The sequence below is a fragment of the Scyliorhinus canicula genome, chromosome 4 (assembly GCF_902713615.1).
Source record: "Scyliorhinus canicula chromosome 4, sScyCan1.1, whole genome shotgun sequence".
Lineage (NCBI taxonomy): Eukaryota > Metazoa > Chordata > Chondrichthyes > Carcharhiniformes > Scyliorhinidae > Scyliorhinus > Scyliorhinus canicula.
This window is the reverse complement of record NC_052149.1, coordinates 137,942,487-137,959,133: the sequence shown is the minus strand read 5'-3', so window position 1 is coordinate 137,959,133 and position 16,647 is coordinate 137,942,487. Positions and strand designations below refer to the sequence as shown.

At 49.5% G+C, this 16,647-nt stretch overlaps 1 protein-coding gene across 1 annotated transcript in view; it reads left to right on the top strand.

Annotated features, from left to right (window-relative positions):
* LOC119965032 (E3 ubiquitin-protein ligase Midline-1-like) overlaps positions 1-15,614 on the top strand; it is a 78,146-nt gene extending 62,532 nt beyond the window's left edge. The window contains exons 5-7 of the mRNA XM_038795242.1: positions 12,893-13,026; positions 13,642-13,779; positions 15,021-15,614. Of these exons, the coding sequence (XP_038651170.1) occupies positions 12,893-13,026; positions 13,642-13,779; positions 15,021-15,538 (790 nt within the window). The 3' untranslated portion in view covers positions 15,539-15,614. The remainder of the gene's footprint in view (positions 1-12,892; positions 13,027-13,641; positions 13,780-15,020) is intronic.
* Positions 15,615-16,647: the final 1,033 nt, after the last annotated feature.

Sequence of the window (16,647 nt, the reverse complement as noted above, 5' to 3'; positions counted from 1 at the left end):
GGTTCAGACCTATACAATTCCCTGTAGAAGTCCCTGAAGACCCTATTCACCTCTTGCCCCTTCTGCACTACGTCCCCACCCCTCTCTCTCACTCCCCCAATCTCTCTGGCTGCATCTCGCTTACGAAGCTGGTGTGCCAGCATCCTGCTCGCCTTTTCCCCGTACTCATACGCCGCACCCTGCGCCCTTCTCCACTGCGTCTCCGCCTTCCTAGTGGTCAGTAGGTCGAACCTGGCCTGTAAACTGCGCCGCTCCCTCAATAGCCCCTCCTCTGGTGCCGCCGCATATTTCCTATCTACTTCTAGGAGCTCCCCCACCAGCCTCTCCCTTTCCTGCCTCTCCTTCCTCTCTCTGTGTGCCCTTATGGAGATCAGCTCTCCTCTAATCACTGCTTTCAGGGCCTCCCAGACCGTCCCCACCTGCACCTCACCCGTGTCGTTCGTACCCAGATAGTTCTCAATGCCCGTTCTAACCCTTCTGCACACCTCTTCGTCCGCCAACAGCCCCACATCCAGGCGCCACAACGGGCGCTGATCCCGCGCCTCCCCCAATTCCACGTCCACCCAATGTGGTGCATGGTCCGATATCGCAATGGCCGAGTACTCCGTGTCCTGCACTCTCGGTATCAGCCCCCTGTTCAATACGAAAAAGTCTATCCTGGAGTACACTCTGTGGACGTGGGAGAAAAAAGAATACTCCCTCGCCCTAGGCCTACCAAATCTCCATGGGTCTACCCCTCCCATCTGCTCCATAAACCCCCTTAACACCTCTGCCGCTGCCGGCCTCCTATTCGTCCTGGAACTCGATCTATCCAGCCCAGGGTCCAACACCGTATTAAAGTCCCCTCCCATGATCAGGCCCCCTGCCTCCAGTCCCGGGATGAGGCCCAGCAGGCGCCTCATAAAGCCCGCGTCGTCCCAATTCGGGGCATACACATTCACCAGCACCACATTCTCTCCCTGCAACCTACCCCTCACCATCACATACCTGCCCTCCTTGTCTGCCACCACTTCTGCCGCCACGAACGACACCCTCTTTCCCACCAGAATCGCCACCCCCCGGTTCTTGACATCCAAGCCTGAGTGGAACACCTGTCCCACCCACCCCCTTCTCAGGCGGACCTGATCTGCTACCCTCAAGTGAGTCTCCTGCAACATCGCTACATCAGCCTTCAGTCCCTTCAGGTGCGAGAAGACCCTTGATCTTTTAACCGGCCCATTCAGCCCCCTTACATTCCACGTAATCAATCGGATCGCTGGGCGACCCGTCCCTGCTCCCTGTCGATTAGCCATGTTCTGTCCCTTGCTCGCCCCGGGTCATCCCTCCCTTTCTGACCCGTTTCCCATAGCGATGCCCCCCCCCCCCCCCCTTCCCCCCCAGCTCTCCCCTTCTCGTCCCTGGTCTTTCCAGCAGCAACCCGGTATCTCCCCCTAACCCTCCCTCCCCCCCCCCCTCCCCCCCCCCCCCCCCCCCCCCTGGCTAGGACCCCTCCTAGCCGCGATGTGCCCAACATCGTACTCCCGAGAGTCAGCTGATCTCCGCTGACCCGGCTGCTCCTGCCACACTCCGACTCCTCCCGGTTCGAGGGGGGGGGAGGGGCCTCCCCCCCCCCGCCATTCCACTCTGACCCCGCTCCAGCGCGGGAAAGGCCGCCATTACTGGCCACGCCCCACTCTTCTCCCCTCCTCTCTCCTCCATCCCGCGCGCGGGAAAAACAGAGGAAAGCCCGCGCTTTCGCCCGGCCACACCCCGCCCCGCCATCTTCCACTCCCCCCCATCCCCATCTACGCCCGTGAAGGATCCCCTTAAAACCCCAGAGATAAACCCGCATGATCAACCCACTCCCCCCCGTCCCGTCTTCCCAACTTAACAATATAAATACCCAATGGCAAATAAATACATAAATACTTAACTACATACTTAAATAACAAAATAATTAAATAGCTATCAACTAACAATGTGCTTAACCATCACCCTCCATCAAACAGTATAAATAACCACAGATAACCATAACCAGAGAAGGAAGAAAAAACAAAAAAAAAAGACCAAACACCCGAAGAAAAAGGGGTAAAAAGGGTAAATGACTAAGGGAAGTTGGAAACGGGAAGAAACACACCATAAGAAGAAAACGACCCGCAATAGAAATTTCAACAGTTCAAATATACAGAAACACCAAACAACTCGAAACCTTCAAGATATTCAAAAAGTCAAACGTTCAAGAAAAGCCAAACAATCCAAGAAACTGTTACCCAGCTCCGACCTGGCCTGAAAAGATAAGGGCCACTTGCTCAATCAAGAGTACCCAGGCGGCTACGACCGCCGGTGCTCCCAGGTTTTAGTTCATGTCCAGCTTTTCTTCTTGTACAAAGGTCCAGGCCTCCTCTGGGGACTCAAAATAATGATGTTGGTCCTTGTAGGTGACCCACAAGCGCGCCGGCTGCAGCATTCCAAATTTGATCCTCTTCGCGTGTAGCACCGCCTTCGTCCGGTTGAACCGGGCCCGCCGCTTTGCCACCTCCGCACTCCAGTCCTGGTACACCCTTACCGTCGAGTTCTGCCACTTACTGCTTTTCTCCCTTTTTGCCCACCTCAGGACTTTCTCCCGATCACATAGCCGCTGGAACCGCACCAGCACCGCCCTCGGGGGCTCGTTTGCCCTAGGCCTCCTGGCCATGACCCGGTATGCCTCTTCCAGCTCCAGGGGCGCAGGACCGGCCCCTTCCCCCATCAGGGAGCTCAGCATCTCCGCAACATATCTCGGGAGATCCGACCCCTCCAGGCCTTCTTCTAGGCCCAGGATCCTCAAATTTTTCCTCCTCATCCGAGTGTCCAGCTCCTCGAAACGGCTCTGCCACTTCAGGTGGAGTGCCTCGTGCACCTCCACCTTTGCCCCGAGGACCGTGGCCTCCTCCTCCCTCGCGGTCATCTCCTGCTGCAGCTCTCTGATCGACGCCTCTTGGGTCGCCTGGGCTCCCACCAACCTGGTGGTCGTCGCGTTCATGGACTCTAAGAGCTCCACTTTCAGCTCCGTGAAAAAACGGAGGAGAGCGGCCTGCTGCTCCTCCGCCCATTTCCTCCATTCCTCCGGTGCGCCGCCGGCCGCCATTTTGATTTTCTTCCCCCGCTTTTTTTGGGGAGCTGCTGCCACTTTTCTTGCCGCTCCACTCCGAGTACCGACCATAAAATCGGTCTAGTTCTCCTCAGGGGACCTTCCCCCACCGGGATTCGTCTTTTCAGCACCGTTGGGGCCCTCCAATTGGCCCGAAAACACCTTTGTCGCAGGAGCTTCCAACTGTGCGACTTAGCTAGTCATAGCCGCAACCGGAACTAGCCGCTAAATTACCCCTTAATTGGCAAAAAATAACTGGGTACTCTAAATTTAAAAAAGAAGTTACCAGTCTGGGAAAGCTAAAATATGGAAGTAAACTCCCAGGAGCTGAGAATCACTTTAATGTTGCACTGCAAACCTGAGTCAACGAGGATTAAGGACAAAGTATTCAAACTCTCAAACTGTTGGCCTATTGTGTATTGTTGCCTATTATGTATTTTCTTTTCATGTACGAAATGATCTGTTGAGCTGCTCGCAGAACAATACTTTTCATTGAACCTCAGTACACGTGACAATAAACAAAATCTAATCCAACAATCTCCTTTATTGTACCTTAACAGGTTATCCCAAAAGTATCAAAACACCACTATGAAGGGTATTGGAAACTCTGTTACACACAGTATTAAAATTCTATTCCACAAAAGATATCAAAAACTCTGGGTCTGGATTCTCTGTTAGCCGACGCCGAAATCCGGAAACACAATCGGGCGGAGAATAGCTTCCGACGCTGAAATCGAGGTTGACGTTAGACTGACACCAAATCGGGATTCTCCGGCCTCCCAAAATGCCGTAAATGTGGCACATGCCACACGACCTGAAAGCACTGTAGGCATATCATGAGCGGGCCCGATGCCCGATACTCCGGGGCCTCCGCGATTCAGCGCCTCGGATAGGCCGAATTCCCGATGGCGTGTTTCTTTCGTGCTAATAAAAATCAGGAACCTGACTTCCTGGCTGCTGAGCGAGAGAGAGGAGGTAGGAAATGGCGTGGGGTTACTGCAGGCTGCCGGCTTGGACACCGGCCAGGGCTGGGGAAGGGGAGAAGGAGGGGAGGGGGAGGGCGCGGATGCACCTGTGTCCCGATGCCTGCGAAATCCCAGACAGGCCCCCACTTGGTGACTGGAACGACCCCGCAGCGTAGAAGTTGAGATGCTTTAATGACTGGAAGCCAGTGTCCAGGGTCTTTTCAATCTGAATGCTAGCTCCCACATACAGAGATCTGTGCTGGGTCGCCTATTGTTTGTCATTTACATAAATGACATAGATGATGATGTGGGGAATAGGATCAGTAAGTTTGCAGATGACACAAAGATTGACTGGGTGGTTAACAGTTAGATTGAGTGTCTTGGGTTAGAGGAATATATAAACGAGATGGTCAAATGGTCAGAAAAGTGGCAGGTGAAATTTAACCCTGGAAGGTGTAATTTGACAAGGAAGTATTCAATGAATCGCCTGACAGCTATAAAATATGTTTTCAACCAAAGGAAGCACACAGAGAGAAGGGAGTGTTACCAAGTTACCAAGAGTCGTCAGAGGGGGTGTGTGAGCAGAAGAAATTGCTATATGTGTCAGGATTGGTATAATAAAGATGTGTCAAAGTATTGTAATAGCACAGGTCAAAGGCAAGGTGAAATTTAACCCTGAAAAGTGATGGCAGTGTACATGACTCCTTCAACTTGGCACACTCAGTGATCCCGGACATGTTTGAGGGGCAGCCCCCCCCCCCCCCCCCAGGCTGCGGAGCTGGCTGCTGGGTGACAGGGGTTACCCGTGGTCGTGGCTGATGACGCCTATACGGAGGCCACAGACTGACGCGGAGACCCGCTAAAATGATGCCCATAGAGCGACCAGGGTTGTTGTCAAGAGGTGCTTCGGGGTCTGAAGATGCGCTTCAGGTGCCTGGACCGTTCTGGAGGGGCCCTCTAGTATGAGGCAGCAGGGTTGGCCGCATCGTGGTGGCCTGCTGCATCATGGTGGCCTGCTGCATCGTGGTGGCCTGCTTCATCGTGGTGGCCTGCTGCATCATGGTGGCCTGCTGCATCTTGGTGGCCTTCTGCATCGTGGTGACCTGCTTCATCGTGGTGGCCTGCTGCATCGTGGTGGCCTGCTTCATCGTGGTGGCCTGCTTCATCGTGGTGGCCTGCTGCATCGTGGTGGCCTGCTGCATCGTGGTGGCCTGCTGCATCGTGGTAGCCTGCTGCATCGTGGTGGCCTGCTGCATCGTGGTGGCCTGCTGCATCGTGGTGGCCTGCTGCATCGTGGTGGCCTGCTGCATCGTGGTGGCCTGCTGCATCGTGGTGGCCTGCTGCATCGTGGTGGCCTGCTGCATCGTGGTGGCCTGCTGCATCTTGGTGGCCTTCTGCATCGTGGTGACCTGCTTCATCGTGGTGGCCTGCTGCATCGTGGTGGCCTGCTGCATCGTGGTGGCCTGCTGCATCGTGGTGGCCTGCTGCATCGTGGTGGCCTGCTGCATCGTGGTGGCCTGCTGCATCGTGGTGGCCTGCTTCATCGTGGTGGCCTGCTTCATCGTGGTGGTCTGCTGCATCGTGGTGGTCTGCTGCATCGTGGTGGCCTGCTGCATCGTGGTGGCCTGCTGCATCGTGGTGGCCTGCTTCATCGTGGTGGCCTGCTGCATCGTGGTGGCCTGCTGCATCGTGGTGGCCTGCTGCATCGTGGTGGCCTGCTGCATCGTGGTGGCCTGCTGCATCGTGGTGGCCTGCTGCATCGTGGTGGCCTGCTGCATCGTGGTGGCCTGCTGCATCGTGGTGGCCTGCTGCATCGTGGTGGCCTGCTGCATCGTGGTGGCCTGCTGCATCCTCCACATCATCGCGCTGAGAGGGGCAATGTGCTGGAGGAGGATGAGGAGAAAGGGCAAGTCTCATCAGACGGGGGAGGATGAGTGGGAGGGGGACAATGAGTGGGACATGGGGCCCAGGTGAGGCCGCACAACGCTATCGCCAGGGCCAGCACACATGTGTCGCCTCATCGAGACAGACTTCAGCGACTAGGCAGGACACTGGCCAGGGGCACGGATACCACTATTGCACACACCCTCACCTCCCACACCACCAAACCCCCTCATCTCCCACACCACAAAACCACTGTGTGCACACCCCCTCCATTATAAAGACCTGCGGCGCTATGAGTTGGGGGCCCTGGGTTTCCAGTAACAGCGGGTCTTGTCCATATGATGGTGGATGATGACAGCCCGCTCTGCAATGAGCTTCGTGCTCCACATCGTTTGACAATGTTTGATTCATGCCCACAGTAGCACCATCACCTGTGTGATCCCTGCATGTGAGCTGCCCGGTCCATCATACGGTCCTGTTGAATTGCTGGGGAGTGTGTGCTGGGGACAGACGGAGCAGGTGGGGGGAGCACCGTACATCCATGGGGCCTTCACTTTGATCCCCCACCTCCCCATTCCCACTGGCCAGCACTGACTACCCCACCCCCACACCCATCGGACAGAGTCAGGTTTAAGGTGTGAACGGATGTTTATTGTGAACAATTATATACAATCTGTGCCCTCGCCCCTATAACTGAACTGTGTCCTGCACCCATGCCAACTTAACTGGTGTCTAAATTTCTGGCCTTACAGGCCCTGACTGAGTCCACAGCTACCGCGCCAAGTTCCCGAGGATGAGACCACATGCGACCACGTCATCGCGAACTCGGCCGGTCGAGTGTGGAATATCAGGGGGCAGGACTCAGGCAAGATCCTGAGGCCGTCGATACGTCACTGTGACGCTTTGGAGGAGCTTCCAATTTTGCCGGGAACTTTGAATCGCTGTCCGATCGCCAAACGTGATTTCGGCATCAGCGACCGGAGAATCCAGCCCAACATTTTTGTTTGTGGGAGAGAAAGTTCTTTTCTGCAACATAAAGTACATGTTTCTGACTAAATAATGTTCAGTTAGTGTTGCTTTAGTTTGCTTGTTACATAAAACTAATTTATTTCTATTTCTGGAAAAAGGGACATGTTGAAGTTTTTGATTTTGCACTCATCAGGTCACTCTGCAAGAATACCAGTCTAAGGGGAACACACAAAAGAATGCTCATTGGTTGAAAGTCGACTCTGATTGGTAGAAGCAATGCCACAGAGAATGCACCAGTTGATGGCGACTGACAGATAACTGTTAAGCATTGTTTGAAATTCAAACCCAGGCAGTTTAACCCTGATTGGTCAAGATATTGACCTGAGGAATTGTCCTGATACGTTTAGGATGAAAAGCTTCAACGTATTTCTTTCTTCAACAATACTCGAGCTCTGTACTACCAAATGTCTCAATCCTGTTCATTTGGTTACTTCAAAAGTGATCGGTCTTTACAGAGATCATAACATGTTTAATCGTGGTTTGTGGAAATTGGCTGAGGAAATCTTGGAAAACGGCAACATTTTCCAGCCTCTCCCACTAGCAGGACTGTCCAGTTCTGCTGATGGTGACCACCAATGGCCCTTTTCCCAATGGACACCCAAAACCTCGTGGACATTGGTGGGACCGGAAGATTCAACCGTCTGCCAATGGCAAGCCGCCTCTGCCAGTGGAAAATATGCCGGAGAGGTTAGAAAATCCCTCCCATTTCCATTGCATTGGTGTGTAAAGCTTCCCAGGAACCTGTAAGACAGGAATAAAGGAGCAAAGCAGGTGGCAAGATGCTGCAGTTGGGGTCCGGTGGGGCTGTTCCGGTCAATCAGAAAGGGAAACAAAAACTCTGGGTCCACAAAGGGGGAATGTATAAAGGATGCTTAGGATTGAAAGATTAGATTTGTGGAGGCCGAAAGCTTCCTTGTGTGGCCTGGGCTTCTTCCTTCTGTTACACCAGGATGAGTAAAAGGAGAACATTTTTAGCAAATACCTTGGTCAGTCAGTTAGCTCCTCCAGTCTCTGATCTACTGCTTTGCAGCTGAAAACACAGGCCTCACTTTAACTACACTCAAATTTCAGTTACTATTCTATTATATCATCAGTCAGAACCATCAACTGTTAATTATACTCTTCCACAGGAGCTGAGTCAATGTCCCCATTTGTATTTGCTAAAAACTGAAATCGATGGGAATGGGGTCAGGTTACATCGGAACCTGTAGTTCATTACAGTAGGCCATTCAGCCTCTTGAGCCTGTCCCTGCTATTCAATGAGATCATGGCTGATCTATGTCCTAACTCCTTCCTGTCTTTGGCCCATATCCCTTAATATCTTTGCAAACCAAATATATATCTTTTAAAAAATAATTAATTTGTTTATGGGATGTGGGCATCGCTGGTTACGCCAGCACTTATTGCCCATCCCTAATTGTCCTTCAGAAGGCGGTGAGTTGCCTTCATGAACTACTGCAGTCTTTGAGGTCTAGGTACTCCCACTGTGCTGTTAGGGAGGGAGTTCCAGGATTTTGACCCAGCGATCAAGTCAGGGTGGTGAGTGGCTTGGAGGGGAAACTCCAAGTGGTGGAGTTCCCAGGTATCTTGTCCTTCTAGATGGTAGTGGTCGTGGGTTTGAAAGGTGCTGTCGAAGCAACCTTGGTGAGTAACTGCAGTGCATCTTGCATTTGGTACACATGGCTGCCACTGTTCATCGGTGGGAAAGGGTTTGAATGTTTGTGGAAGGAGTGGCAATCAAGCGAGTTGCTTTGTCCTGGATGGTGTCGAGCTTCTTGAGTGTTGTTGTAGCTGCACTCATCCAGGCAAGTGGAGAGTATTTCATCACACTTCTGACTTGTGCCTTGTGGGCAGGCTTTGGGGAGTCAGGATGTGAGTTACAGCTGTAGGATTCCGAGCCTTTGACTTGCCCTGGTAGCCACAGTATTAGTATGGCTAGTCAAGTTCAGTTTCTGATCATGGTAACCCCCAGGATGTTGATTGTGGGGGATTCAGTGATGGTAACGCTGTTGAATGCCATGGGGCGATGGTTAGATCCTCTCTTGTAGGCGATGGTCATTGCCTGCCACTTAAGTGGTACAAATGCAACTTCTCACTTGTCAGCATAAGCCTGGATATTGTCCAGATCTTGCCACATTTTGGCATGGATTGCTTCATTATCTGAGGAGTCACAAATGGTGTTGAACATTGTGCAGTCACCCGCAAACATCCCCACTTCTGACCTTATAATGGAAATGAGGTAACTGACGAAGCAGTTGAAGATGGTTGGGCCTAGGACAATATTTTTCAAACTTTTTTTTCCGGGCACCCATTTTTATCAACTGGCCAACCATCGCGACCCATGCCGACGAACGGTCGCAACCCATGCCGGCGGACCCTCCATTTTTGCTTACCTTTAATGCGACAGGTGAGCTTGCTTGGTCCTCACGCTCTCACTTGTTTTGTCATTCATTGTAACATTTCTGTGTGGGTTGTTTATCAAAGGTCCTGGAGCTCACAGCAACACTGCTTTGTAATGTTGTGGACTCTCCTGAACAGCTCACACCACCATTGCTTTGTCCTGCTGTGGATTTTCCTCAGCCACTCTCTCTAGCAGATTTAATTGTGAGATTCTGGCCTGTTTGTGTCTCTGGTCCTCTCTTCCTTATTACAAAATTATCTACTTTAAATTTTACAGCCCTGTTGCTTGTTTGCTCCTGACAAAATGGAGAAATCGCAATCGTGCCTAGAGCACGTGACATCAGTGTTCGGGGTGCATGACCTGTTCTCTGCTGTCCTTCAGGCAGGAAGACTACATTGAATTTAAAAAACCTTCTGGGTCAGCGCGCTGACGGCAGGAGACGGTGTTTCTTGCTGGACTCCGGCATGCGCACTGATGAGCGGGCACGCATGCGCAGTGCGCCCGTATTCTGAAAGACAGTCGTGGCTGGCATTTAAAAAATATGCTGTTGTGTATCACTACCTGCGATCAGGAACACCGCAATGGATGGCTCCGCGACCCTCCCGACACCCGCCCGCCACCCACCCGCGGGTCACGACCCCGACTTTGAAAATGACTGGCCTAGGACACTATCTTGAGGAACTCCTGCAGTGATGTCATGGAGCTGAGATGATTGACCTCCAACCACCGCAAGCATCTTCCTTTGTGCCAGGTGTGGTGGTTTGCCTACGTGCCATACATAGTTGGATAGTGTGAGACCTCCAACCAGCAGGTGGTGGTACAGACACACCATGCAGTCTTGAGATCATGTGACCAGGGACCTGTAAATGCTCATCTGGCCATCTTCGGAACAACACAAGATAGAGTATAATAAGACGTATATGTAACAGGCCAGCAAAAGTTGTAAGTTCCAGAAGAATAGCAAGACTCCATGATAATGTGCTCTGTATCAGACAGCCATCCTACTGCGTGAGACACAATAAAAGGATCTTGGTTGGACAGATCAAAGTGCTTGGTGACTTAATTTTAAAAGTACAAGGGACCAAACACAACACCAGATATCACTCCAACCAGCAGAGAGTTTCGCCCCGATTTCCATTGACTCCAGTTTAGCTGGGGCTCCTTGGTGCCATACTCTGTCAAATGCTGCTTTGATGTCAAGGGCAGTCACTCTCACCTCACCTCTGGCATTCCGCTCTTCTGTCCATGTTTGAACCAAGGTTGTAATGAGGCCAGAAGTTGGATGATCCTGGCAGAACCCAAACTGAGTATCCGTGAGCAGGCTACTGCTGTAGGTGCCGTTTAATAGCACTGTTGATGACTCCTTCAATCACTTTGCTGATGGTGGCAAGTAGATTGATAGGGCGGAAATTGACTGGGTTAGATTTGTCCTGTTTCTTGTGTACTGGACACACCTGGGCAATTTTCCACATTGTAATTTAATTCCTGTAGTCCAAGTATCATTTTTCTCAACCTACATTGCACTCCCTCCAAGGCCAATATATCCTTCCTAAGGTGTGGTGCCCAGAACTGCTCACAGTATTCCAAGTGAGTTCTAACCAGGGTTTTGTGTAGCTGTAGCATAATCCCAGTGTCTTTATACTTCAATCCTCTAGATATAAAGGTTAGCATTCCATTAGCCTTTTTGATTATTTTCTACACTTATCCATGGCATTTTAAGGACCTATGCATCTGAATCCCCAAGCGTCTTGGGACATCCACTGTATAACCTCTTCCCATTTAGAGAGTACTCTGCTCTTTGCCTTTTTGGTCCAACATGGATAACCTCACACTTGCTTGCTTAAAATTCCATTTGCCACAGTTTTGTCCATTTGCCGAGTCTGTCAATATCTCCTTGCAATTATATGCAATCATCTAGGCTGTCTACAACACCACCTAACTTTGTATCATCAGAAAATTTGTATATATGACTTTCCATGCCATTATCAAAGTGGTTTGTTCAAAGATGTGCGGGTTAGGTGGATTGGCCATGCTAAATTGCCCGTAGTGTAAGGTTAATGGGGGGATTGTTGGGTTACGGGTATACGGGTTACGTGGGTTTAAAGTAGGGTGATCATTGTTCGGCACAACATCGAGGGCCGAAGGGCCTGTTCTGTGCTGTACTGTTCTATGTTCTATGGTTAATGAATAATATGAACAATTGAGGGCCCAACACAGATCCCTGTGGTACACCTCCTGCCAATTAGAGTACTTACCCATTATCCCCACTCCCTGTCATCTGCCACTCAACAAAATTCCAAACCATGTCAATAATTTTCCCTCAATGCCACGATCTTCCACCTGAGTTAACAGTCTCTTATGTGGGACTTTGTAAAACGCCTTCTAGAAGCCCATAGAAATAACATTCATAGACAATTCTCTGTCCACTACCTCGGTCATCACTTCAAAAAATTCAATAAGATTAGTCAGACATGACCTTCCCTTCATGAATCCATGCTGGCTCTCCCTGATCGATCAAAATGTTTTGAGGTGTTCAGTTATCCTATCCTTGATTATAGACTCCAGCAAGTAGCCCACCACAAATGTTAGGCAAACTGGTCTGTAATTCCCTGATCTCCCCCTTTCACCCTTCTTAAAATGTGGAGTGACATTTACAATTTTCCAATCCAGAGGGACAACTCTTGAATCTAGGGAACTCTGAAAGATTATAGTTAGGGCATCTACAATGTGCTCCCCTACTTCCTTTAACACCCTCAGGTCCTGAGGATTTGTCACTCTTTGGGGCTGGTTTAGCACAGGGCTAAATCGCTGGCTTTGAAAGCAGGCCAAGGCAGGCCAGCAGCACGGTTCAATTCCTGTACCAGCCTCCCCGAACAGGCGCCGGAATGTGGCGACTGGGGGCTTTTCACAGTAACTTCATTTGAAGCCTACTTGTGACAATAAGCGATTTTCATTTCATTTCATTCCTTTGGGGTTGGGGGTCACAGTGCTTGATCCCGATATTTTAAACCACAATCCTCTCCCTCCCATTAAGGGGTTAAAATGTAGATGTCTATGATGTTATCTCACTGATCACAGGTCTTCAGGAGAATTTTTCTTCTCTTCTCTTCACATGATTGTAGTGAGTGGCCGGGATGTTCCAGGATACCTGTAGTGTGTTTTACGGTGGTGAAGATGGCTCACTATTGGTTGGCGGTGGGATATTCCAGTCCAACCGAAGTCTTTGGCCTTTTGCATGGCTTACCCACCTTGCCGCTGGGGAACCTGCTGCGGGTGGTCGCCTATGGCGGGAATGGAAGATCCCATCAGTGTGTTTCTGCAGAGAGGGGGATCACAGACTGGAGACCCCAGGATAATAATCATTATTCATAATGGAAAGATAGGACTCCAGTACAGAGAACATTAGAACAGGTGGAGATTATTACATTGATCACTCATTTCTCTTTGGGTTTCTGATCTGAAATGCCCCCACTGAGAAAAGCATTCTCTCCTCTTTCATTACAGAGTGACCGAGACTCAGACAGTCACAGATCCAGATGTTGCAGAACTGACCATGAATCTGTCCAATGTATCTCAACTTATCGAGAGGAGACTGAGTGAATGGGAAAAGTTTCACTCTGACATATTGGCAATCATCAGTAAGATCATACAGCTTTTATCCAAGATCAGGGACTGAGATCAGATCGGGTTAGTTGTGTTCAGAAGCTGGGAATATTCCTAAACTTTAATCTCAGTTCCATGTGTGTGTGGATCAGGAGCCTGAGATTCGTGCTCAGTTCCTCGTGACACCGACTTTAAACATTCCTCACTGTGATGGGCAAGAGCGTCAGCCAGCGTGGGTCAGGTAGGGGCGGGTTACACATTGTCAATCAGAGAGTCTGTTAAAGAGACACCATCCCTTACAGGCCTGTCATGTTTGATTGCCACAGTGACAGACTTTTCCTGGGATTTTCCATCCTGTCATCATTTTGGCCAATTCACTTTAACCACTCTCCAAAGTGTTCCCATCCTACCCATGACGATTCCTGCCATTGGTGGGGTTGGAAAATCCTGCCCTTCCATTAATTTAATGTATTTCCTGATCTAAAGTAATCGCAAATGCCTTTATAGCCAAAAATGTTCTATTTTTGAAGTGTAGTCACTGTTACGTAGGAATGTATAAGGATGGAATAAAGAACCCACCATTGAGTAATATGAAGGAGATTGGACCTCACTGTGTCACAATTCCTTATCATCATGTGCTTTGTTTGCAGTGTCAGCTCCCACTAAATACAAAGAAGAGAACCCATTGAATGAAACTTCTCCAGAAATCTCGTCTGGGGCAGTCGCTGTCCCACACAATGTGCTCAAGCCATTGACTGAGATTGATGAAAGAGCAGAAGTACTTCAAAGTGAGTTTATAATCGAAACCAATAATCACACCGAGTGTTATTTATATTTATCTCTTTTTCATGATGTTCTTTCACTCAGAATTTAGTTTGCGGTTTTAAGATTCAAGTTCCTGTTCCTCCTCACAGCTCTGGATTGGTCCCAGTTTCAGACTCAGTCCACAGGGAGAATTGGTGAATTTGGAGAGAACTGAGATAAACAGTTGTAACATACAGAAGTGATATCAGATTCATCTCAATTCACAATTGAATCCCCAATGGCTGTGTGAGATTGTTAAACAATCTGTAATCATGATGGGACAATAACAGGAGGGAGAGAGTCCAGGACACATTCCTGTATTCAGGATGGGACTGTAACAAGAGAGAGAGAGGGTCCAGAACACATTCCCGTATTCAGGATGGGAGAGAGTCCGGGCACACTCCTGTATTCAGGATGGGACTGTAACAGGAGGGAGAGAGTCCAGGACACACTCCTGTATTCAGGATGGGTCAGTAACAGGAGGGAGAGCCCAGGGCACATTCCTGTGAGCTATGTATTTCCTTTACAGCCAGTGCTGAGATTGTGGGGCTGTAAGTGTGAGGTTGTGGGATGTGTTGTGTGTTGATAAATCCTCTCCATTGTGTCTGGGGAAGATACTCACAGTGCCAGGGGTTTATGTGATTAAACTGACTGTTACTGTGTGTCTCACTGCTGTGTTTACACTGAGTGTACTGGGAGCCACACACTGTTATTGAACACGGATTCTGATTGAAGGCCATTTAATGAAGTGGTTGCACAGTGGTTAGCATTGGTGCCTCATAGTACCAGGTATCCAGGGTCAGTTTCGACCTTGGGTGACTGCGTGGATTTTGCAGGTTCTCTCAGTGTCTCTGTGGGTTTCCTCCCAGTGTTCCAGTTTCTTCCCACAGCCCAAAGATGTACAGATTACGTGGATCGGCCATACTAAACTGCTCTTAGTTTCCAGGGATGTGCAGTTTAGGTTGTGGAATTAAATGGATAGGGTGGGGTGGACAGGGAAATGGACCTGGGTAGAGTGCTCTTTTGGACGGGTGGTACTGATTTGATGGGTCGAATGGCCTCCTCTTGCACTGTAGGGATTCTATGATTTAACCGGGAGAGAATACAGTCTACAGGTAAGATGGGGCTGATAGTGTCTGGGAAATAGACTCTCCTACCCTACAGCTGTCAATCATTGATTTAAGTGGAATAACCCTGCCTGACCAATCTCTTCTCTCCTCTCTAGGGAGAAGCTCATTGAGCCTGGATCCACATACAGCAAACAGCAACTTGATTTTGTCTGATGATCTGAGATCATTAACATGGACTGAAGATGAACAGCCCTACCTACCTCATCCAGACAGGTTTAAAGACCGTCCGCAAGTTCTCTGCTCCCAGAGCTTCTCCTCAGGATTGCAATCCTGGGATGTGGAGACTGATGGTGATTACTGGAGAATAGGGATTGTGTATAATACCTTAGAGAGGGAGGGGGAAATCTCTTACCTTGGAAACAATAGTAAATCCTGGAGTTTGGATTTTATAGCTGGTTACCTCACAGCACGGCACAATTCCCAGTTTACAGTCCTCTCATCGATTCCATCTCAGAGCAGGATCCGGGTCCAGTTAGACTTTGAGGCTGGGATTTTGTCATTTTACCGTGTCACTGACTCACTGATACATTTACACACATTTCAAACTACATTCACTGAAGCTGTGTTTCCAGCATTTTATAGTTGGGACAAAACCATAACACTGTTAAATTAATCCTGATATCTAATACTCTGGGCGGCATGGTGGCAGAGTGGTTAGCACTGCTGTCTCACTATTCCAGGGACCCGGGTTTAATTCTGGCCTCCGGTGACTGTGTGTGCGGAGTTTGCACTTTCTCCCCGTGTCTGCGTGGGTTTCCTCCGGGTGCTCCCGTTTCCTTCCAGAGTCCAAAGATGTGCAGGTTAGGTAGATTGGCCATGCAAAATTTCCCTTTAGTGTCTAAAAGGTTAGGTGGGGTTACTCGGTTATGGGGATAGGATAGAGGCATCAGCTTAAGTAGGGTGCTCTTTCCAAGGACCGGTGCTGACTTGATGGGCCGAATGGCCTCCTTCTGCACTGTAGGGATTGTATTCGATGACCCTTGTGACATCACACCTGCTTCAGGGAATTTGATCATGTCACTTCCAAACTTTTGGACTCAAAACAAGGCGAAACTCTGTGGAAGAGCCCAAGGTGACATTATTCTCCCAGTGTTTGGTCAATGGGCCACATTTGAATGGAACTCTGCTGTGACATTAAAGTTGAAGAGTAAATCAAAAGTTTAAAAAAAAATTATTTCAACTTACAGAAAAATTAACACCCATTCTTCCTCGTCTCCAGTCCTCCAAGGAAATTCAGACTAAGATACGCCATTCTGAAAATCCAGCCAGAATATGTAAAATTAAGTGTCACTTCATGTTTGGTGTATTCCGATGGTGCCATTGCGGGGCCCCTCCTCCGATGATGTCAGGAGCTCGGTGCTATGGTGTTTTTCGGCTTCAGTAGGGTCTTTATGGTTTTCCTTGTCAAATCTGTCATTGAAGTTAAAAGCAGCTGTTTATGTTGACTTTGCTTCAGTTTTCTAGTCTTGCAATTGATTGTCAGTTCATCTACATCGTGATCTAGGCTACCTTTTCCCATCAATGTTTCCAGTCCATATATAGATAAAAATCTCCCATGATTATTGCCATGCCTTTCTGACATGCTCCCATTATTTCTTTTGTGCTCTACTGTGCCATGTGGTTACTGTTATGGGGCCTGTACATGACTCCCGCAAGTGACATCTTGCCGTTACCATTTCTCATCTATAACAAAACCCCTTTCCACAACCTGATTTCCTGAAC